Here is a 24,721-nt window from a genome sequence, read left to right as displayed (position 1 = left end):
GTGTAAAGGCAGTGGTCAGGAAATTGCAGAGTGTTGCATTAATTCTGAAATTGCTGTATTAAATTAGTCATTTGTGGTCTAGAGCTGTATCTTATTTTGTACTAGCAAGTATTTGTTACCTACCCTAAGAATTTCAGATGGCTGTGGCAATAATTTAGGAGCAATAAGACACTGAATTACTCCTCTGACACTACTTTGTAATTCTTATAATGGTGAAAGAACCTGATTTTGGAAATAAAACTTAAAACTACACTGAAATTTGATTGTATGGGTGGAATTGGGTCAGTTAAATCCTTGACTCCTTTCCTCATGGGTCATGTGTAACTTGTGTTTTTATAATACTGTCTGTCCTGTGGGCTGAACTCTCTTCAAGCACCATCACAAAATCAACACTGAGGAATTGTTGTAGCTCTGCAAGAAGAATGTTGTGTCATTGTCAGGCCTGAGGGTTACTACTGGAGTTTTAAAGACAACTTGAGAGAAGTAGGTTTGAGCAAATAATACAGGGAGAAATTGTTAGAAGGATGCTGATGGCACAAAGTGATACCAATGTTTGGTTAAGTTGGAACCTCTCAGGGTTTTTGGTGGTTTTTCTTGAAATTGTCATCATCATGGGCTGCTTGCTGCTCTTATTCTGCATTCACTTCCCTCACCTCATTTTGTGTATGATACTGTCACTTATTTCTGATTCTTGGATACAAGAGGCCAGGAAAGTACAAGATTTTGGTGGTGTGCAGCAGAGATTTGTGAAGCTAGAGGTTGGTCTTGTTCTGTAGCCTGGTTCTCTGTTCCTCTAGCTGCATCTACAGTCTCGTCATCTGCACTGAGACCTTGCTTGGAAGTCATTTAGTTCACAGCAAACTGCCAGAGAATTGAGAATCCTCACACTGTAGCTCCTGGTAGTAAGGCAAGTGACCTGGAGGGATGGTGATTTATCTTCTCTCTTTCCTTTTATGGAAACACTCTGTCAAAGAAATGTTACATTCTTTCTCTGAAAGTAAATTTGTGTTGCTGAACCTCATTAAAGAGGCTCGGCATCCTCCAGGCAGGTGTGGTACCAGAAATGCAGATCTTGGGGAAACTCTGTTTAGTGAGAAACTCAACATTTACTCTCCCATGTGTGGATGTAATTGTGTTCTAATGATGCCAGAATCCCAGAAGTAAAACTCATGGTACAACTGACAAGGCCTTGTGGCAAGGTTGGAGGAACTGGATTAATTTGGGGTTTTTTTGAGGGAAATGGGCAAGTCTGACAGAAGAGAATTTGGGAAACTGGAGCATTTGACCATTAAGAGAAATTAGAAGAGCCAAAGCAATTGTCAGAAACAAAAGGAAAGAGAGAAAATCAAGCTAAAGATGTAATAGTGAAGGAGAACAGCAGGAAGCTTACAGGGAGCTGGTGGGTTTGTTCAGTCAAAAGCTTTAAAGGACCAGTTTGCTATCAGAGGGATATTGCAGATAGCTGCCTAGAACCAGCTTTTCCCTGGCAGCAGAAAATGAGATTTTTTCCCAGAAATGAGGCAGCACAGAAGGGACAGTGTTGAAAGACAAGATTTCCAGAATAACCTGACAGTTTTGAAATAAAATGTCAAGCAATATGGGTAATGCAGCCTGACACTGGAGTGGTGGATAGAGGTGTCAGCACAGAAGTCTGTTGAGCTCTGTTGTTTCTTCAGTAATCTCATGGCAGTGGAGATGTTGAAAGAAGTTGGCCTTTCTTATGCTTAGCTGCTGCCTGTTACAAGGGGTAGTTGTGCTCTGTGCATGCAAATCTAGCTGAGGGCTGATTGCATTTCCTACCAGACCTTTTGTCAGACTTTTTTAATGATACAGAAAGGTTCCTGCAGCCCCAGGAGGAGAAAACCATCTCATATGTCCTCATAAATGTGCACTAGGAAGCTTTTTCAAAACTTATGTATAATTAACCGTGATGTTCATTTAGATTTATGCATTAAAATTTCTTTTGAATTACCTGATAGATGCAAGATTGTCAAAGAGTCTGAAAAATTGTTACTCCCAGTACAATTCTCTACATACACAGACAGGGACAGAGCAAAGGTGACTTCTTTGTGCTTAGCTACTAATATATTGTACTTCTTGCTTCCACAGACATTTAGCTGTGGGTTGTTTAAGGCAAAATTAACTTGCTTCTTGAAAAAATTTCTGCTTCTAGAGAATGAGTTCAGTTGCTTGCTAACATGACCTGTGTTCTGTTACTGTAGCCCAGTGCCACTGATAGTGCAGGTGAGGTCCTTGCTGCCAGTCAGCTGTTACCTGTGGAAAGAGTCTCATAAAACTGAAAAAAAAAAAAACCCCAAAAAACATTCAGTTGAGAAATTGAAGGTTTAGTCATTTCTTGTGTTTACTACACCAGAAAATAATGTTGGAGTCTGTACCTCTGAGTGCTGAAGGTCACTCGTAACACTCTACAGAGTATAAACAGAACTGTTCTAGGCCAGGCAGGAACCAAAGACATTTAAAAAAAAAATAAAAGTCCTGACCAAGAATTAATGATTTGTTTGGTTTCACTGTAATGTGTAATTCTTTTGATTACTGTAGGATTTTGGATGGAAACACTTTCGGGATTTTAGGTCAAAAAATAACAAAACAAACAAAAACCACCAAAGAAGCCCAAAAGAATAAAATGAAGTGAATTGTGTGATATACTGCATGTTTTTTTCTTCAAGTTTTGGTTATCTACTTTTTTATTATTATTATTATTATTTGCCAGTGTGACAGATGAGTCTAGTAAAACTACACAACAAAGCTGTTCAACATAAACTCTAATTTTGTTTTATTGCAGTTATTTGTGAATGAACTTAGCTGAATATGGATCCAGGTGGTGGAAGTCTTGGACTGCAAACACAAGAATCCAAAATGCCTCACACTATGATTATGCAGGATTTCGGTAAACATTTTAACTATTCAAATAACCAATACATTCAAGACTGTTTTTCATGGTTTTGTTGGATGTTTATAAACCATACAAAGATGTAGAGTTGAATAATATGAAAGTGCTATTTGCATGACTTGTTTAAGAAAATTCAAAATTTAAGATGGTGTGTAATATGTCTTTGTATACTTGGGCTGCTGATCTTGAAATGGTCAATTACTCCAAAGTACTGAACTAACTCTAAAAGAAAAAGAAATAAATTAAGTCTGTAGCCCTAGATGAGGCAGAAAATGTCATCTGGTGTTCAGCAGTTCTGTGCTGCATGGGCTTCAGCTTGAAATAGCACTGGCTGGTTGTTTCATCACTGAAACACCGGAGATGTAAACAACATCTGAGCTTTTGTGTGCTCCCCTTGATTACTGCCTGCAGTTTTCCTCTAGGGTATTTCAGAAAGTGATAGGGAATAATAATTTTGTGTGACAATGGATAAGTTATTGCACAGACAGCAATTTAGATATGTAGCTAAATCTGCATGTTCTCATGTGCTTAGAAGTCTTCTGTTAAAGACCTAAATCCTGGGACTGAAGAGATGTAAGAAAACTTGCTTCTAGTTTGACTTACTCTTTTTTTCAATGAATTCTGTTTCTTTTGGTGACAGTGCTGAGTAACCTCTGCAATTTTGGAGGTTAAGAGAAAGGACAGCAAACCATCTCCACTCTTCATAGTAGGTCTCACTTCTGCATTTTGACAGGAGAGGACCTTCTTGAATATTGGGGAGAACCATGGTTTTGTCCTAACATGAGTTAATATCCCTGAGAGTGTACTGAAATAATTGCATTTGCATTACAGTGCTCAGTAATTAAATTTATTTTTTTTTTTTCATTCTGAGAAGAACCATTTTCTTGGGTGTTTTATTCATTAAGATTACAGTGCTGGTTTGTGTGTATTAAAATCATTCCCTGTGCATTCTTGTTTTATGTATGAAAAAGCAGTCTGCAAATACGAGTGGCCAATCAAGTCTAGTAATGAAAACCAGGTTTCTGCTTCTGGCCATTCCCTGAAACATGCAAGTTATTGGAAATTGGACTATAAATCCGGTGTATGACTGAATATTTGGTTTTTTATCAAGCTCCATACACTCTAGGGGATGAGAATACTGTTGTTTTAACAGCCCTTCATGTGTTGTTACCACACTGCCAGGATCATGGAGGAATTCTGCAGAGGGTCAGATTGCTGCTATGCTCAACATTTTCTAACTGGGATTTAAAAAAACCATGAAGTTGCAAACTGGCCTGCAGTTTTTTAACGTATCAGCATTGCAGAACCTAAATTTTGGGCAAACTCCATGGCTTTAAAGAAGGAGAATGTTTTGTTTTTCCTGATTTAAGGAGCAGAGGCTGCTTTGGGTTGTGTTCATCAGGTGGAGTGTGAAATGTGGGTTGAGGAAAAGTGAGAGATCTGTACCTCTGTGTTCAAGTTACCTATTCACTCATTCCATTCCTTAGGTAAAGTGATTGCTAATGCCAGAATTCTAACACTTCTCATTCATAATTGTTCCCTAGTGGCTGGGATGGCTGGCACTGCTCATATTGATGGAGACCACATTGTTGTATCAGTCCCTGAAGCTGTCCTGGTTTCTGATGTTGTCACCGATGACGGAATAACCCTCGATCATGGCTTAGCAGCTGAAGTTGTCCAAGGACCTGACATCATCACCGAAACTGATGTTGTAACAGAAGGTGTCATTGTTCCCGATTCTGTTTTGGAAACTGATGTTGCTATTGAAGAAGCTTTAGACACCAGTGATCATGTTTTGACTTCTGACCTCATAACAGAAACCGTTCGAGTTCCTGATCAGGTTTTTGTGGCTGACCTGGTGACGGGGCCCGAGGGACAGCTGGAGCATGTGGTCCAAGACTCTGTCTCAGGAGCCAACTCACCTACAATGGTGTCAGAAGAAGTTCTTGTAACAAACTCGGATTCTGAAGCAGTCATTCAAGCAGCTGGTACAGTTCCTGGCTCCACAGTGACTATAAAAACAGAAGATGATGATGATGGCAAGAGTACCTCTGAAGACTACTTAATGATATCTTGTAAGTTACATAAAGGTAGATATAAACAGGAGATTATCTGAAGTAGAAGTGGTCTGGTGGGGAGAAGTTACTATAGCTGGACTCTTGCTGCATTCTGTACTGGAACTCTCAAATGTAGCCTGCTGCCCAGTTAATCCCTGGTGTCTGGATTTGGGGATTTGATGAGGAAAAATCCATTATCACTGATACAGCAAGAAAGAGAATTCATGCTGTTGAGTGAATGAACGTGTGTATGCTTGTATTTCTGCAACTAGATATTCCAGAAAATTAAAAAAAAAAAACATTGGAAAGTAAAACATTCCATATATATTTTTAGTGTGATAATTTTATTGAAATACCAAGGTACACTACCAGGTTACTTAGATCCATGTAAAAATCAAGTGTTGGCTTTAATTAGTAGGATCCAACAAAGGTTTTTAAGATACCTGCCTCATGTGATTTTTCTCTTATATTTCCACAAAGCATTGTTTATTTAGCTGTATTAAACTTTACAGTAGGCATTTCATTGGATGGCATGCTGTTCTGGACTGACCTGAAGGTTTAGGTGCTGTGTGTATTAATGGATTGGCTCCTTAGCACTGGGCTGCCCACTGCAGTTTCCATGCAGCATTCAACTCTGAGGAAACTCTGTGGTGCTGTACTACTTGTTGAGTGACAGCTACCGAGACAGGACCCTTAGATATACTACATTTCTTCAGTGCTAAAATTCTACTCAAGACATCAGGTTTTATTGTTACACAAATTTGATAGAATGTATGATAGTTCATCTTGGGTTTTTTACTACTGATTAGTTACTGAAATGTGAGAAGGTCAAAACAGATTTTATTTAGTCAGAAGCAATATGTTAACAAGAATGGCAGTGCCAAGTGTGTCAAAGTGTCAATCTGTTCACAGCAAGCTGCATTTATTAAAAATTTCAAGACAGAGGACATGACTGATTGGGGATTATAAGGATTTCAGTGTTTCGTAGCATGCATGTGCCTTATGCAAAATACATTTTTGGTATTTCTTTTTGCTCAGTATAGGATGGACAGCAATGATTTTTGTATTTTCCTGTCACTACTGTCATGCCATGTGTCACTGATAGAAGTCAAAAAGGGTTTTTTGGAAAAAAGAATTAAAAAAAAAACCCAAACCTCAGTCAAAAACCAAATTATTAAGACAGCAGAAAAGCTCCTGTGTGTTTGTAAATAAAGAACCCCAATATTGCAGTCAGTTGTTTCATTGGAAACATTCCTCCTTTCTGACAGAGTGCTTACCATGAGTTGTATTCTGTAACTGCCATGTTTCCAACTGCACCTTTGTGATTTTGAGTAAAGTCACCTTGGGAATTCCTCCTAGGATAAGTGTGGTTGATAATGATGATCCCTGCACTCTGAGCAGAGCATCTTGCCCTTTCAGGAACAGTTGCCTGATGATCCCACTGGGTCTGAGACATTTAGAGTTTTGTCAGCTGTTCTCAAGCCTACCCAGGGCTTTTGCAATGTTTCAAAGGCAGTTGAGACATAAGTTTTCAGAAAATTATATTTTCATATATATAATCATGATGTACCTGAATAATCACAGTTGGAAGCTTTATTACTAATCTGGAGTTTTGTTTGAAGTAATCATTTTAAATAATTAAGGCATTTTCTTGCCTCTGACAAGTTTTGGGGTTCTATTATGCTGGATGTGCCAGCATGATCCAACAAAAGTATCTGCTATTGATTTTTTTTTTTCTGCAAAAATTAATCAGTCTTACTTAGCTGTTTTCTTTTGTTTTTCATGCTTTTAAATTAGCCTTGAATTTGTTATGTTTATGAGGATAGTCTGTTGTGTAGAACAGATGAATGCCTTATTTTGTCAAGCACTTTAAAACCCTTTTATTCACTCATATTTTTAAATTGTCAAATTGTCAATGTTCAGTAAATATTGCAGAAAGTTAATTTTATGATCTTGCTTTTGGGGTGTATATAGAGCACTGTTGAACTCCTTTATAACACGAATCACATCAAACCCATAGATTTAAAGAACCTCAAAATACTGAGCTGGCTTTTCATCAAATTTAACATCTAAAAAGGGGTGTGGAATACCTGCACCTATTCTCTGGAACACATTTTGGAAGCTTACAGGATACCACAGGTTAGGGTGTGAAGCTGAGCTGAAGGTAGAATTTTAACTTATTCTTTTGCTGGGAGTTACATTTTAAATACACTGAAAGGTGTTTTTTCACCATTTTAAGACAGCATTCCCACGTAGATCTTTTATGTCCTCCTGGTAATTACATTTTTGTGTTAATGCTATTTGGAAAACAAGTTTCCCGTGGTAGTTCTGTAAACTGGCTGCCTATGGTTTTGCAATGGGAATTCTTCACTAGAAAATTTTCACCACCAGTGCAGATGAGTTCAGCTTTTTAAAACCCAGACTCAAGAGGCCTGAGAGTGGAGAATCATTTTTTGATCCCTTCACAAGGTGTTCCACGGGGCGTGGAATCTTTGTGTCAGATCTCCCGTTTAAAAGGGAGTCGTGGGACAGGAGCTCAGTGCAGGCTGAATGCAGAGGGTGTGATGATGAACACCAAGTTCTGAACAGTAGATCCCATGTTGCCAGGGAGGAGTTGGCATGCCTGGAGCTGAAAGCATCCCCTCTTTTGTTTTTCAGGTTTGCGATATTCAGACCCACAGCGGATTGCCAGCCCCCGATCCGTGTGCTGGCCCTGCATGCACTATGTTGGTGACCCCATACCCACCTCAGAACAACACTGGAGCTGTTGGCCTTTAGGGGTAAGGTACTGTTCCACCACCACCTCCTTTTTAGTGTATGACAATACAGTGTTGCCATCGTTTGCTGAACAGTTTAATATTAATACTCCGCTATTGTGACCTATGGAATATCAAATAAGTAGAGCAGACATTAGAAAAATAGGAAAAAAACAAAACAATTGTAAAACCACAGGACTTATCTTGCCCTCATGTTATCCCTCTGGGCTCCTATGGTGGGTGTGATATCACCAGCATAGTGCGTGCTGAGGCATCACATGAATTGGGAGCTGGCAATCCACGGTGAATCTGGACATCACACACCTGAAAACAGCAAAGTAAGGTAAGTTTAAAGTTGGAAGTGTGCTGAGTTTTCCTTTAAACCTTGTTTAATCAGGAGGATTCAGCATATATATTTATGAAGGTTCTCTGTTGTGTTTTTTCAGTTAATTTTAAGTGACGAGATATTAATATGTAGTGCTTCTGGTGGATGAGTCAGATCTGGAAGAGACTTTCATATTCCATTGACATAAAGTAAGCATTCCTGTTCCTGAGAACTGTCACTGGGAAAAGGCATCAGATGATTTAGCACTGATGGCTTAGCAGTCTGTGATTCGGGTCATGTTACTTAGACAATAGAATACTTTTCACGTTCTATTTAAAAAAAACAAAGTCCTGATTTTTTGGAACTTGACAAAGATGATGTTTCCTGCTGTGTTGATTGTTTTCCACTTACCTTATGTGTTTAAAAAGTAGATTGAAACCATGGAATTTACTTCCTAAAAGACAGCAATTTCCTCAATAGCAATTGCTGATTCAGTGTTGTTTGTTGTTGAAGTCTCAGAAAATAGCATCTTACAAATGACAGTCTGTATCAGTATCATTTTCTCAGTCCACTTTGTCTTTTTCAAATTCTGTTACATTTCACATCTGCTTTTTTAGAAAAGTGATTCCAGAGGCCCTGGACAGACAGGCTTCCTGCTGTGTTTCCATTACTTCAGCTTAAATTGTAGAGACTGAAGCTCTGAAAAAACACAGGGTGGATGATGGTGTAGGACTTAACACTAATTTTAAAATTAATGTTCTAAGACAGGGCTCCCTATTTTTTTAAAAGAACAAGATTTGGGGACTTTACTTGAATTAGCATACATGCTATTATAATTATATATTTCACTTTGGCTGAAAATTTCTTATAAAAATATAGAAAAGGAAAAACTATTTTTTTTTCTTTATATAATCTTTCTTGTATTGCAAATGATGTCATGATAAGGCAACTAATCTTTTAGATTCATGTGTTTATTCTGATTTCACCACAGTGGTGTACTGTCATTGTTACCCAATATTAGTAAAATAATTTGAATCATTTACCCTTCAGAAAACTCCTTCTCATATATGTTATTATGTAGGAAGTTGTTAATTAATTTTCCTGTACTGATGTGTTTATTTTCTGTATTAAACTCTTCGTGCATAATGTTTGTAATGGGTTTAAAAAAGTTGATGTTGCTTGAGTTGCAGATTTGAGAATAACTTTACTACCACCTACCAGTTCTAAACTTAGATTAACAGCTTAGAAATAGTGATTTCTTCAGCCTTTAACTATCTTTTCTGCATTTTGGCAGCATGTCTAGTCCTGTAACTTAATATATAAGCACTTCTGCCCTATACTACTGGTTAGCTCCAGTCCTTCAAAGACTCCTACATGCAGTGGAAATGTTCCCTGTACTAAAATTAGGAGTATGCCTAATTTTGAAGAATTTGGATAAGAAACTTCCATAAATGTTAAAAGCCATGCAGAGAGGAAAATGGTCTTTTATAAATTAGAAAATAGTAGCTGTATGGAAAGATCTATTCCAAGATAAGTATCTTCTTAGCATCTCCCCTTTTACTGTTAGTAGAGGATGCATAATCTTCTCTTCTAATAACTCCAGCCTGGCAGCATAAAAAAATTCAATTAGCAGATGCAGTTACACTCCTAGACTGGATATAAAGATGTTCTAATAACCTGATGCTGGGAAACTTCAGTGCCAAAGGACTAGGCCATCTTCTCTTCTGGAGCTTTCCCCTCTGTGGTGTTCATACTCTCACTGTTTTCATTGTCCTGCAAGGTAACAGGTCAGGTTTTAACAGATGAAGGTCTTGATGTTGCTGGCATCAATTTTAATAGAGATTTAGAACATTTTTAATAAAAACCTAAGAACTCTTTCCCTGAGGAAACTCAAATTCTTTTCTACTGATCCAAATTTGATATTTTTTCAGCAATGTGATTTAATTTACAAAAAGAAACAGCTAAAGCACAGAATTTTTTTAGTTTTCTCTTGTTTTCATCAAAATTTGTCATTTACAGAGGTTCTAAAGTTAAATACCTGTTCATACTTAACTACAGTATATCTAGTTCTGTTCTCCATAACTTCTATACTCTTCTACTGCAATCCAAGATTTGTCAGGCAGGAATAAGTTTCCCTAGTGTGGAGATGAAAAGTTGGGATAGGTGTTTCTGTGGAATCCTGTCTGAGAGTGAGAAGAGCTCAGTTTGGGATTGCTGGTTTCCCACAGGAAATGCACAGGCTCCTTTTCTAGCAGCTTCTGGACCTGAAACACCTTGGCTGCCTGGAATGTTAAGAAAAGAGCAGGCTCCATCCTGAGTCATGAAACATTTCTGTCACTTTATTAATAATTGTATTGATATTGACATTTTTTTTTTCCTAATATGCATATATTTGAATTTTTAATGTAAGCAGTAAATTGAATCTTCCCTGGAATGCATTAAAATCAGATTTTGTCTACATTTTGTGGAATTGTTCTTTGTTTAGAGGACTTTAGTGGGTCATTTTTGCAGTTTGGTGTTGACCATCTGCACAGGAGCTAATTTTATCCACAGAGAGAAGTGTGGTGGCAATACATGTGTCAGAAGGATGCTTATTTCAGTGGCCTCTGTACTGGCAGTTTGGTATATATGTCTACCTTTGTGAATACCTTTTTTCCCCAAATTGTGTTCTTTCTACACTTTCAATAGCATATAATTTTTTATATATAAATAAAATGAACATTTTGTTTATATAAACCAAATAATCAGAGTGGCTCAGTTACAGCCAAAAATAATGAGAAGTCAATTTCACATAGTAGTGGGTGGATTTATTTTCACAACTTTTAATCAGCTGTATGTCATACATTAATCCTTGTTAATGTATATGTTTTCAAGTGATAAAGTGGTTAACATAGTAATTTCTTCTGTGGTGAAGATGTGGTCAAGTTTTTGATGCACAGTTCTTTCACTGGGAAGATTCTCAGGTTCATCACTCTTGATAAGTCTGTCAGCCACTGAATTTTAGTCACCACTATCTTAGAGCAGTGCAACTTTTTGAGACTGTTTGACTGTAACAGGCAAGTCAGAGTTAATTTCTAAGTTTTGATAGATGTTTAACTTACTGATGCATTTTTGCTTTCTAAGTGTGGCAGGCTCAGACACAACCACTTAACACACACCCTTTGATGACAAGCTCCCTCTTGTGTTCTTTGTTCTGTAATTCTTGCTGTGTTTCCTGGGTTGCAATAAAATGACCACTGAACTTCTGGAACCTCTTCACTACCTTGAAATGAACTATTTTGTAAAAGTCATTTATGAATACAAACATTTACTATGCATGGGAATAATAGTGGATAAAATCATGCTGCTGATTACTTTGACTTGTAGAAACTGTGTTTGAACCTCATTATTATTCTCCTGTCTTTACAGTGGATGATGTTGGAGAAAAATTGGACCACATAGGAAACACTCCCTTGAAAATCAGTACTGAGGTGACGAATGATGATGTTGCTAAAGATGATGGGTTTGGTTCAGAAGTTATCAAAGTGTACATATTTAAAGCTGAAGCTGAAGATGATGTCGAAATAGGTACCTTTTAAATTCTGTTTATTCTTCAGTAGTATAAATCATTTCAGAGTCTTTTCTGTTTGTTGCTCTTAATTTCATATACACCTGGAACATTTTGTAGAATTTGACATTTGTGGAGGTTGCCCTTATGCAGTAAATTCTGGGTGCCACAGTCTCAAGTTCTTTTTTGATCAGCAGTATTTATTTTCAGGCAACCAAAGCCCAAATGTAGAAGTGGATGGATGTCTGCAGCTGTTTCTCAGCTGCTGCATTTTTCTAACATTGCAAGACTCAGCACAGAAGAGCCCATAGAGTGGATTCCTCTCATTTAAGGAGTTCCATTTCCCATAGACTGGGAGCTGTGGTGTTAAAGTCTCAAACTTTAGACAGAACTGTGGGTTAGATCAGCAAAGTGCTCTGGTTAGTAACAATCCTGGTACTGTTTTTCAAGTACCATGAACTGCTGCTTCAGGAAACTTTTAGCTCTATGATGCCTTTATTTTTCTTCTCTGAGAAACAAGTTTTTTTCAGCTCATGTTAAGTGCAGAAGAGGATTGTTCCAGGGATGATCATACTGCTGAGTAATAGGGCAGTTGTGTTTGGGTTTCTCTCTCTCTGGGTAGGTTCAGAAACAGTTAAGACTTTCATGAGTTGCCTGGTATCTTTTGCAGGATGTTATAATGTAGATTTTGGAGCCTATTAATTAAATCCTTCACAAGGTTGCCAAAGTTAAAACATTTTACTATCCTATTTGGAACAGAGAGTATGTGATTCAGCTGAAGGTTATTGAGCATTTCTGTAAGGCCCTGGGATTTTCAGTATTTGATCCTTAATTCCCTTCAAGTTTGACAAAGAGGTTGTGAAGAGCATGTGCTTTCTGAGACCACAGGGAAAAGGATCTAGAGAAGCAGCATCTTAACATCTCTTACCTGTTGTGACATCTGTTTCATCTGCCAGTTCCTACATGAATTGACAGGCCCTGAAACTGTATCTCAGCTCTTGAAATACAGTTCCTTCCTCTGAGGATGGGTTGTTTGTCTTGAGGGGCAGCCTCTTAATGCAGCAGCAGCAGAGTCAGAATCTGGTTTGAATTTACAGCAGGGATGTTCTTGTGAGGTTCTCTCAGTGCTTCTGGTAGAGCCCTGAGGTAGTCCTGGCAAAATTACCCCAATCATTACTGGTGAGTACTTCCCCTGGGGAAGAGCTGATGGTGGTGATGTGTGTTTGCTGCTCACCATTAAGGAAAACAGAAATGGAGATGAGAGTCTTCCCAAAGAGTACTCAAGATTCACGTTGACTCTTGATCTTTTTGTTACATGAGTTGAGGTGGAGAGCTGTGCTAAAGTGTCATCCCTTTCCACTGCAGTCTGTTTATTTGGATAAATTTATAAAATTGGGCTTGGGTAGCAAGGATGTGTGGCAAAGTCTCCCACTTAAAAAACAGGGAATGATGGATCAAGGGGTTTGATTTGGACTCAGCCACCTAGCTGAGCATTTTCCGTCAGGGCTGTTCTTAGTAGCCAAGAAGGACTTTTGATATTCCAGGTGTTAGCTTGTCCTCTCATAGTCTGCAGCTTCTTTACTCACTCTTCAGTGACTCAGCATCAAACTCTAGGCTGGAACTTGTTCTTTTGTCTCTGTTAACTTTAAGTCAGTGGGCCACAGCTTCTTAGTCACCCCAAGTGGGGCCATGTGGGCAGTTGTTCTCATTTCCTGCTTTCCAGCTGTTACTCTTCAATCCTGTTTTCTGATTTGGTGCTGCTTGCCAGCCTCTCTAGATAATGTTCTTTTTGAAATAATGTACAATAAGGTTGCTCTAAGGTGGTCTGAGAAATGTGACCCCAGTATAAGGTGCTACTCAATCCCCAGTAGCAAGTCTGGGATGCACACATTAGAGTCTTTGTAGGAAAAATTGCCAAAGAATCTATTCTTGCAAAGTGAGTACATAACATCTGGGGAGAGGAAGTGGGATAAAAATGAGCTGTTCACATCTTGAGAGAATTTAAAGACTGTGTTCTTAGCAAGATTAGAATTGGAGTTATTTTTTTCAGTGAGGCTGTGCAGGTGGATGTTTCCGGTGGCACCCAAGGCACTGCTGGCATGCTTGAAAGGCTCTTGATCCTTCTTAGAGATTGTTCAGTCTTGAACTTGAAACACTGAGAGAACTTCTTCCTTACCTGCCCTGGAGTAATCAACTTGCATGGTTTTATGACAGATATAGATGGCAAAATATTTGAGTTTTATAAAATGAATTCGTAAATAAGAAAAAAATACTTAAATCTGAAATAAAGCTTAACAGCAGCTTTTTTACATTTACTTAATGTGTTTAACTACTTTTTTTTGTTATAGGTGGGACAGAAATTGTCACAGAGAGTGACTTCCACAATGGGCATTCTGTAGCTGGAGTGATCGAACAAGGAGGCGTTGGCAGAATGCAGCGAGAAAAAATGGTTTACATGGCTGTTAAGGACTCTTCTCAGGAAGATGAAGATATTAGTAAGCATAATAAGAAACATTTTTGTTTCTCGTGCTGTTCTGTGCAACAATATAAGTATCATTCTCAAAGACTTCTTTAATTTTTCTGAAGGATCCTTCAGCCTGAAGTAGAAAGCTAAGCTCATCTTCCCTAATAATAAAGAGCAGGCTATAATTATTTTAAAGTGATGTGGATAAATGCCTTTGTGCACACTGTGTGCAGTCATTTCATTGTTTATATTAAATTTAAAATATCCATGGATGAAGTTAATGAGGTTAGTCAAATTTCTCATTTTTCTGTTTTCATACTGTGAATTGCCTTGTTTAGTCAGCTCTCTGGCAAAGTGGCAAATAAATGTCATCAGTTACAAGTTTGTAAGTTTGTGTGTTTGAGTATGTGATGGTATTTGGTTTGGATTTGTATTTATTGATACATGTTTTCTCTCTTTAAGGAATGTCTGAATAAATGATCCCCTAAGGGAAGGGGTGGTTCTAAATGCCAAAGGAAGAAAAGTAATTTGTAACGGGTATCAGTCAGAGCAATAATTAAATGAAGGAAAAAATCAGATGGGGCAGAATATAATTAAATGTTTATTCTTCTCCTTTGATCCAGGTTGTGCTGAAATAGCAGATGAAGTTTATATGGAAGTTATTGTAGGTGAAGAAGAAGCTACATCACTTCCAGACACACAGCTTGAAGACTCTGGCGTGAATAAAACTTTTGTCCCTGTTGCATGGGCTGCTGCTTACGGTAGGAATCTGTGTGCTTGTTTTCTGAAAATCCTTTCCATTACCTTCTCCCAGCTGTCAGAATCCCTGTGCAAATATGATAATCTCTCCCCTTCTCCTAGGGGTTTTGGAAACGGCTCCTTCTGATTTTTTAGCAGTTAGTGGCATTGATGAAATGATGTGAAAAATAATTTTAACATCATTCATGACCTTTTGCACAAGAAATCGATTCCATTTTTACATTGGTGTTTTTTTACCAATGGCTGGCCTGTCAGGCAGTTGCAGATTCCTTTAGTAATTGATTGTCTTGCATATAATGAATGAATTGCTTTATGTTGGGTCTTAGGAAGCAGAAAGGAAAGATGTTAGGAAAATTTTTATACTATCCTGGACTCCAGCTCAGAGGTTCAGACTGTGTGGTTTTTCATGGTGGTTTAAGTTGGCTGCTGAAGATCTTATACAGACAAGAATAGCCTTAAGTAGTTTACATTAGCTAGAAGGAAGGGGAAATAACTTTAAAAAGGGAATAGTAGGAATAAATGTGTGAAAATGTTCCTGATAATTTTGGTTTGTATACCTGTTTTAAGCCTGTTAGTCCTTCAGGTTAGAAACAAAAAGTAAAAAGGTAATTTGTTCTCTGCAGCCATGCTTCAAATAGTCTTATCAGGATGTATTGTGAATTCTGAATATTCTTTTATTTCATATTCTTTTCTCATATTTTGACATGTTAAATGTATATTGAGAGGCTATCAGGTCATCCATGCCTTACGTTTTAATTAAGAAAGTTAGTCAGCTAAAATTCATTGGTGCAGTATTTCTGAGAACAGTGGCTGGACAGATGAAGTGGTTTAGAACCACAGAACCTTGGCACATAGTGGCAAATGCTTTCAGTCTAAAATGAGGAACATACTCTAAAGGGATTACTTCTCCATCTCCCAGAACTCCATAGTGCCTCATATAAATGAGTGCTGAGCAACTGATAAGGTACAAATCTTCTTATCTGCCCAGTTCTACTCCAAAGAGATAAAGTACTTCCAGCTCGAGAAGAAATTGTGGATTTCAGATAACCTCAGTTCTGGATTGGTATCTGAGGTTATGTATGAGGTTAGGGGTTTGCAGACACAAGCAGATTAATTATGAAAAGCAGGACAGGCAGTCAGCATAGTGAGCGTGCAAACACAGCTTGAGTGGGTATGAACTGTTGACAAAGATGTGGGTTTATCTCCTGGGGCTCATAATTACAGGATGGTGAAATAATTGTGGACTGCACATCTGAGTTTGGATAGAGTTAAGCTGTTACTTGTCAGCTAAATTAGTTTTCTCCCATTATCAGACTTTCAAAGCCATCATCTTTAAAATTAATTTTTACTTCTAATGACTAAAATGCCATTTTCTGCAGGAGATGACAGACGGCTACCCAGAAGATACGAAGATGGTCAAGCGGCAGGTAAGAACATATAACTGTGTTTGGGACAGCTTTAAAACTAACTTGCTGTCTTTGAAAATAAATACATTTATCTGTCAGTTCCCCTTATCAGTGAAAGCAAAAAATGACCCATAAAGTTGAAGGACTCCACAGTCTTTCTCTGTTATTTTGAACTGAAAACAGATCTAGATCGGAGTGGGTGGGGAAGCTGGGAGGATCTGCCAGGTTTTTTAATACAGTTTTGCAGTCAGAAGAGGGAGAATGCAGTTGTTAAGAAGTAAAACCAAGTTACATAAAAGGAAGCAACCAGCATAACTGATAAGAATTTAATGTCTTTAGAAGCATGAGAAATCAAGGAATATATTTGAAAATTAAGCAATGATTAAGCAATTATACTCCTGACTCGTGCCAGCAAAGGTAGATAGTGCTGTATGTGGGCACACTCCTATATATATGTTCATTATAGAGGAATAGGCAATATTTTTTTTTAAAGAGTAGAAATTCTGCTGTGCAATTCCAGTCTTCAGTCCCAAGGGAAAAAGATGTTTAAGGTTTTTTATGGTGTCTAATTTTTGTTTCTAGGAAATAACTTGGATACACGATTAGAAAACAAAAACGGTAATGCAACACAATACCTGCAGATTTGTGATAGCATTAGCACTAATAGAGTGCTAAAACAAAAAACCAAGAAAAGGAGGAGAGGAGAGGCCAGGCAATGGCAAACAGGTAAACACTGTATGGTTATACGTATTGTCATGGAGTGGCACTTACTCCTGTACTATTCCTTTTGTTTTTTTTAAGCTGGTGCAGAACTCAAAAAGGAAAGATGTTTTGCATATTTCCTGTGTCCTTCCCCCCTCCAATTCTGTGCACAGAGAATGTAGCTGTTCTTGCTGTTCAAAGCCAGCACACCTAGGGCTGATGCAGTTCATTTCAGTTTTCAAGCTATTTAAAAAAGTAAATCATGGATATGTTCGCTGCACATATGATATTACTGATCTGTTTGAGCAGTTTCTAAACAAAACCATATAAACTATAGGTGCTGTGGATTGGTTGTTTTTAAACCAATGACCCCATTCTGTGTCTGCTGCAAGTGTAAGTGCATGAATCTGAACAGCAGTTGGCTGATTTAAAACTTCTTCATCAGTAAATTTGTTTCCTTCATAACTTGTTTTTGTTTGTTTAAAAACAGCTGTTATAATAGGTCCTGATGGACAGCCCTTAACAGTTTACCCTTGTCATATTTGTGGGAAAAAATTTAAATCCAGAGGATTCTTGAAAAGGCATATGAAGAATCATCCAGATCATATGATTAAGAAGAAATACCAGTGTACAGACTGTGACTTCACAACGAACAAAAAAGTAAGTTTCCACAATCACCTGGAAAGCCATAAACTTATAAATAAAGTCGATAAAACCCACGAGTTTACAGAATACACGAGAAGATACAGAGAAGCAAGTCCCTTAAGTTCCAATAAGCTAATACTGAGGGACAAGGAGCCTAAGCTACACAAGTGCAAATATTGTGACTATGAAACTGCAGAGCAGGGACTACTCAACAGACACCTGCTCGCTGTTCACAGTAAGAACTTCCCCCACGTGTGCGTGGAGTGCGGGAAAGGATTCCGCCACCCGTCAGAGCTGAAAAAGCACATGAGGACCCACACGGGGGAAAAGCCATACCAGTGTCAGCACTGTGTCTTCAGGTGTGCTGATCAGTCCAACCTGAAAACTCACATCAAAACCAAACACGGGACTGATCTGCCCTTTAAATGTGAGCACTGTCCCCAGGCTTTCGCGGACGAGAAAGAACTGCAGCAGCACACGGAGTTATTTCAAGGGCATAAGACTCACCAGTGTCCACACTGTGACCATAAGAGCACCAATTCCAGTGACCTGAAGAGGCACATTATCTCAGTTCACACCAAGGATTTTCCTCACAAGTGTGAGGTCTGTGAAAAAGGCTTCCACCGCCCGTCGGAGCTCAAAAAGCATAGTGAAACCCACAAAGGTAAAAAGATCCACCAGTGTAGGCACTGTGACTTCAAAACCTCAGATCCTTTTGTACTTAGCGGGCACATCCTCTCAGTTCACACCAAGGACCTGCCTTTTAAATGCAAAAGATGTAAAAGAGGATTTAGGCAGCAAAATGAACTTAAGAAGCACATGAAGACCCACAGTGGGAGGAAGGTTTATCAGTGCCAGTATTGTGAGTACAGCACGACGGATGCCTCGGGCTTTAAACGCCACGTAATATCCATACACACAAAAGACTACCCACACAGGTGTGAGTATTGCAAAAAGGGATTCCGTAGACCCTCTGAAAAAAATCAGCATATAATGAGGCACCACAAAGAGGCCATAATGTAATATATGATCTCCAGAAGGAAGCAATTTAGAAACTGTGATATCCTAATTGGGGAAAAAAAAAAAAAAAATCTCTCATGAACTGTTTCTCCTGGTTTCAAAGCTTGATATTAAATCATAACTTTACATTCTTTGTATTAAAAGTCTTAAAAGTATTAGGGTTGACAGGGATCTCATAGCCCTATGATTGTTGCTTATCAGAACCTAAAGAGCACTATAGAATGCAGAAGGATGTATGAATGTCTTAAATTTGCAGAAAGATGGATGAATGTCTTCAGATCAGTAGTATTACACATGGCTAAGCTATAGAAGACAAAAATAAGATGATTGTGCTACCCATTTTGTCAGTAACAGTGTTTGTCTCAGATATGAAAACAGTTCAGATACAGAGTGGGGTTATTTACAAATTGTTTGCAAAGGGAGTCTGACTTCTTGTGCAGTTTTGAAAGGAGAGTATTAGTCACTTGATCATAACGTTTTTAAGTCATATCTGGAAATGAAAATCCAGAACTGGTCAAATTTGGGGGGGGGGGTTGTCCCTTGTTTGTTTGGTTATTTTTTTAAGCATTTCATTGGGAAACTTTTTCGTTTCCTTTATTAGTTTAGGTCCAATGAGTAATTTTTTTAATGGTTTCCAAAGCTGCTAACCTATTTTATTGCAGGATATGATGTTTAAAATATAGGATTATGTTATGATCTCAAAGGTGGTGTTCTGGTGCTAGGTTTAAAGATGTGTGTGTATATAATTTCCCTTTTTTATCTGAAACTACAGTTGAATGTTGTTCAGTATGGCACATATAACAAAATTAACTTTGAATCTGACTTCTTCCTTTTTTTAAAGATAAAATGGATGCAGCTCATAGTGTTGTGATTCAACGCTATTTTTTTTTCTCACTACTTCAAAGTCTTCTCTAAAGAGAATATTAAAAACAAAGTTGAAAAATGTAGGAATTTTTTTTTTTTTTAATTAAAACTCAGAGTACTTAGAAGTTCTTTAGGGCAGTGTTCTTAACAGGTAGGGTGATTATTACCCTACCTTCTGATATGAAATTTTCAATATAGACATAAAATCGCACCTTTTAATCAATTCTTTTAAAAAAAAAAACCTATACCATACTATAAAAATGCATTTTCAATCTGTAAGAGAGTATATATGCAGTATTTAACCAGAAAAATATGCTGCCACTAGAGTTTGGAGGTGGATCTTCAGTTTACAGTGTATACATTTAAAATATGCATCCCTTTAAACAATGCTTTGTGTTAGCATGCTGCAAATCAAATGGCGCTTAATATAACGAGCTGGTCTAGGGCTATTTAATGAAAAACCTGTTCATAAATGTTATGCATATAATGTGTATTTTTTACTTTTTTAGTTGCTTCATGTTTGCACACAGCTGTTCACATGATAAATTGTACCTTCATGCTATATTGTGGCTTTGTGTTTCAGATAATGTTCATATTTTGTTTTTTGCACCAGATGAGAATCAGTTCCTTGAGAATAAATTTTTTTTTATATTTCTAAACTTCAGAAAGTTAAATTTGGGAAATCTCTTAGAGAAATACGTGTTTTATGTGGCTGTAAAAAATGATGTACACGCTGTAAAATAAGATTGTCACTGTTATGTGGGATTATTATTTCTAAATGTGTTACTCATCGTAACGGGCATACAATAAAACGCATCTCTTGCACTCCAAATTTTTTGGAGTTTGCTTTTCATTTATGGTGCTTAGGGAAATCTGACTGTGTAAATTTGCCTAATGTTTTTAATGATGTTATTTTTTTAATGATGTTATTTGCTCATTAGTATGTAATAAGGTTTCAGGTAAACACGTTACTTGAGGTCTATTGATCAGACTACTGAGGGAAGAGTATTGGGGTTTTATTGGACTAATCCTTTAAAGTTACAGGTAATGTGCTTATTTCTAAAATAATTGTCAAATGTGGTACTAACACTCCTTTGAAATCTTTTTCCTTTAAGTAAAGATGACATAAAACTTCTCATAGATTTGGGAGAAAAGCCAGGTAAGATTTTTTTTTTCTTTTTACCTGTTTTAATAAGAACACTATGCAAAACAAAACACTGAAAATACTGCTTTTTACATTTTCCTCCCTTCTATAGCGCTTGGATTATCACATCAGTAATAGGTTAAAACCTTCAGAAGAGAGTGAGATGCTGAGTGAACTCTTCATCAAGGATTTCCAGCAGGCATTTAGCCAGGGAACTCTTAGGTTTTGTGCTAAGAAACAGAAGCAATGCAGGCATGAGCCTATTTCTGTGGGCTTTGTTTATACTGTTTTGGTTTCTGTATGCCCAGCAGTGAAAGGAGAGGACCATAGCCTTCAAAAAGAACAACCTAGAGATCAAAGTTGTGTTTTGTTGACAGTTTAAATGCTTTGTTCCTGAATGTTGAGTACACAGACTGAAGGAGTTTCTTCATGGCAGCCCAGAGGTGATGGCTCTGCCTGTGACACAGCACACGGCTCTGCTGGCTCCTGTGCCCACCCTATGGATGGATGGAATGATCAGGTACTTGTGTCTTCTCCACATTTTCTGTAGCCAGCTTTGTAGGAGGATTCAATCCCACATTGCCTGAGGGTCCACCAGAGTTTGTGGGGTACAGAACAGGGTGGGAGGGGCTGGAAATGCCAGAAATGAAATTGTGGAGAGGCAGTGTTTCAGGCAGCAGCATGCAGGATGGACATCATGCTTTTAAGCATTGCATTCATGGTTTTGGTAACTTTTCTTCTTCATACTTGGGATTTACTGGCAAACTGCACTAATGTTCCCATCTTGCAGTGTGTGTGAGGATTACAGTAATGTTTCCACCCAGGAGTGCAGTGAAAGACTTGGAGCTTTGCATACCTGATAGTTTAAAATTTCATCTGTGGGTTAATTCTTCTCTGATGAGGAGTTGTTTTGTGTAGAATTTTGTTTAGCTCAGAGTTGGTGAGTGCTGTCTACTGGTCTGACCTTAAAGGCAGCAGCTTGATTGCCTAGATTTTCTCATGCATCTGTTTTTTTCTTGCCCTAAAACTACATAGTGTAAAGGGTATAAAGTTTTTTAAACATACTTAATGATAGCAGAAAGTGTACAGTGTATGATGATTAAAGATTAATTCCTTTACAGCTTCAATATATTTTAGGATTATGAAGTTCTGTTACTTGGTATTCCAGAAGCTGGAATTGATGTTGAAGTTCAACAATCTGTAAGCTCACCTAAGGAGATTTCTTTTTAATTAGGGGAAAAAATAGGTCCTACTTTTTGGAACATTACAATCTGTGAGGAGCACATTTTTCAAGATGTGAAGGAGGGAACAGTGGTTGGAAAAAAACACAACTGCAGTTGGTCATTACCAGCTAAGGTGCAAGTACAGGAAAGTAGGTGGGACTTGGAGAAGGTGCAGAGTGCTACAGCCTGTGTGAGCCCTGCTCCTTGTGATGGTGAGGGACAGAGCTGTTGAACTTTGCAATCCTGACTGCTGCTAGGATGAGTTTCTGCCTTTCTTTGGTTGGTTTATTGCATTGGTGTTTTGAATGTTTATTCCTTTATATTAATTGTTTGTCTCCTCTCTCAGCAGAGTATGGGCAATGGAAGGTAAGAAGAGAGACCATGGGAACAAGGTCTGTCAGAAAGAGGAGAAGCCTCAAGACTTAACCCACACAGTGCTCAGGTTAATGGATTGCTACTCATTTGTTGTACAGTTTCAAATAGTTAAAAAATAACTTCTGTCAGACATTTTGCTTTTACCCCTGGGAGAGTGTGTGCTTCTGCTTTGGCCCCTTGCTGGTTCTGTCCAGTGCTGCTGAGATATTTATGGCTGAGGCTGATCTTACAGCTTGTGTTGCAGTTTGAAATGCTGTGTATGAATACTGTGATGGGTGGAAGGAATCAAAAGAAAAGGCCTGTGCAGTGTGTTGTGGGTGTGACACTGGGGCTGTGGGGGGAAGGAGGCAGAAGTTGGGGTTAAGGAAGAGAAAATAAATGGATGAGAAACCCAAGAGGAAGTGCTGTGATGTGCAGTGCTCCTACTTTGTGTGTGTGGTTTTGATGTCAGTCATTAATTTAATTCATAATTAACTGAGTAATTTAGGATCCTTTTACATATATCTTGGTTATATATTCAGCAGAAGGTCAGACTCAGGTAGAACCCTCCTTTTTTCATACAGCAGTGGTTCCCTGGTGGCTGAAATTCCCTGTTAAAGCAAGGGGTTGGTTGGTGTTCTCAACAGGAGCTTTGTTGTGAAGATGTTCTCTGCTCTTTTAAAGTTCCTCTTGGTAGACATGATCATTTTTCATGCTTTCCTTGGTGACGTTGTTGTATTTCTTTGACACATTTTGTAGCTCTTTTGTTGACAACAACCTCTGCTTGTCACCTTGTTCTGAATCTGTCCCTGCAGCAGCACTAAGGGGGTGAGTTGTGTTTCCCAGCACCAGAGCAGGAAGGGTGACATGTGCTGCCTGGGAGCACAAACAGGAGATTGAGCTGCTCTGGGCTGTGCTCCTGCAGTGCTGCACCTGATGTAAAACACACCCTGGCTGCTTGAGCAAGCAGGGAGTTTCACAGACATGTAGAAGGGTGGGTGTAAAATACCAGATTTATTGATAGTGGGTTTTTTATTTGAACAACAAGCTAAGAACTCCCTGAAAGCCAGGAGCAGTTAAAAATCAGTTATGTCTTGATCATCATCTGTATTTTTTTTCCTACAGGTTTCAGATGCCCACAATTAATGAAACTGAGACAGAGGAAATATGGAAGAACACAGCAGAGTACTCTCAAGGTAAACTGGGGCTGCCTTTGGCTTTTATTTTACAGCTGAGGCAGACAGTGTTTATATTGCATACAAAGCAATGGGAAAGTAAGGAAAATCAGAAGGCAATTTTCTACTGTAGAAAAGAACCTCAGCACCCTGCCAAAGCTGTTCAGGCAGTGAAGGTTTAATTAATAACACTACTGATAAAGTCTAACAGGGCAGGATGTCTGCTGGTGTAAATGTGTAAGTAAATGCTGTCTTTGGGTTTTCTAATTAAAACCAGAGAAGTCTCAGAGGAGCTACCTGATATGGAGGTGAAAAATTCTTTGAAGTATACTGTTTGTAATTAATGTAAAAATGACTGCATACAGAGGAGTAAATGAGACAAATGTGTTTCTGTAAACTCCAGCAGGAATAATGTTAGGTAAATCAGTTTGTTCAACAGCAAAGAGGCAGTAAATGACACTCCAGCAAATAAAATGTACTTTTATAATAAAAAGTACTAAACTTGCTTTTTAAATAAATCTGTTTTGAGAGCAGAACCAGCCCCTCAAATGCAGATTTTTGACAAGTATCTATTGCTTGACATTACAAATCTGATCCCTGCTGCACAATCCAGGGCTGACATTTGTCTTTCCTTGGTAGGAAACTGGACCAGTCAAACCTTGGTGTGTGTTACTGGATGGAGGGGTCAGTGAGAAGCTGCACAAGCCTTGCAGTGCCTGAGGAGTCCATTCACACTCCATGTTCCTGCTCTCTGCAGCATCTTCTGAGCACAGTAAGTCTGCAAATTCTTTTGTGTCTCCTGCAGTCAGAACTGCACTCTTACACAGAACAATGATGGCACTAGAAATGTGGTGTTCTTCCTCTGTAGTTCATGTGAAGAGTCAGGAGGTGGAAGTAACTAAAATAACTTCTTGGGACAGAAGGCCCTGGCACTGCTGTGTCATCAGTGTGTGCAGGCTGTGTGTGTGCTGTACAGCCAGCTGCTCTACAGAAAGGAGGGGGTTATTTTAGAATTTAATATAATTCTTCATTTCAGTGGGGCAAGGTACTCTTTGTCCAAATGATAATTAATTTTTAACTAATTAAAACCTCTTTCTGTAGAGCTAGGCTGAAGTGATGGTTGTCTGATTTTGGAGGCCAGTCTTAGGTTGGAGCCCTTCACAGAACAGGTTCTACCCCTGACTCCTTTTCCCCATTAGGAAGATCCTGAGCTCATCTGTGACATCCCAGCAGTAACAGGGCTGGCAGCAGGAGCAAGGCAAGGGACCTGACACTGCTGCTCTACTTGGAAAGATCCATTTAGAGGAACAGACTGTCCAAAAAAAGGGTGGCATGACACCACCTGAAGCACCCCCTCCAGCCTGTCGTG

General features: G+C 38.4%; 1 protein-coding gene across 5 annotated transcripts in view; it reads left to right on the top strand.

Moving 5' to 3' along the window:
* The window catches only part of ZNF711 (zinc finger protein 711), a 34,007-nt gene that overhangs the window by 3,200 nt on the left and 6,086 nt on the right, over nt 1-24,721 (top strand). The window contains exons 2-12 of one of the 5 annotated variants that reach the window (XM_071757955.1): nt 2,804-2,908; nt 4,456-4,986; nt 11,458-11,616; nt 13,945-14,091; nt 14,684-14,821; nt 16,199-16,246; nt 16,808-16,951; nt 17,418-21,120; nt 22,173-22,265; nt 23,303-23,373; nt 23,992-24,124. In XM_071757955.1, coding sequence (XP_071614056.1) covers nt 2,830-2,908; nt 4,456-4,986; nt 11,458-11,616; nt 13,945-14,091; nt 14,684-14,821; nt 16,199-16,246; nt 16,808-16,951; nt 17,418-18,595 — 2,424 coding nt within the window. In that variant the 5' untranslated portion in view covers nt 2,804-2,829 and the 3' untranslated portion in view covers nt 18,596-21,120; nt 22,173-22,265; nt 23,303-23,373; nt 23,992-24,124. Of the gene's footprint in view, nt 1-2,803; nt 2,909-4,455; nt 4,987-7,754; nt 8,068-8,170; nt 8,259-11,457; nt 11,617-13,944; nt 14,092-14,683; nt 14,822-16,198; nt 16,247-16,807; nt 16,952-17,417; nt 22,266-23,302; nt 23,374-23,991; nt 24,125-24,721 lie in introns of those variants that run through there. The other 4 variants (XM_071757953.1, XM_071757956.1, XM_071757952.1 and 1 more) reach the window with 4 other exon arrangements.

Source organism: Heliangelus exortis, chromosome 14, assembly GCF_036169615.1.
Source record: "Heliangelus exortis chromosome 14, bHelExo1.hap1, whole genome shotgun sequence".
NCBI classification, from domain to species: domain Eukaryota; kingdom Metazoa; phylum Chordata; class Aves; order Apodiformes; family Trochilidae; genus Heliangelus; species Heliangelus exortis.
The sequence above is the reverse complement of the archived record's forward strand: the minus strand, read 5'-3'. Positions and strand labels throughout refer to the sequence as shown.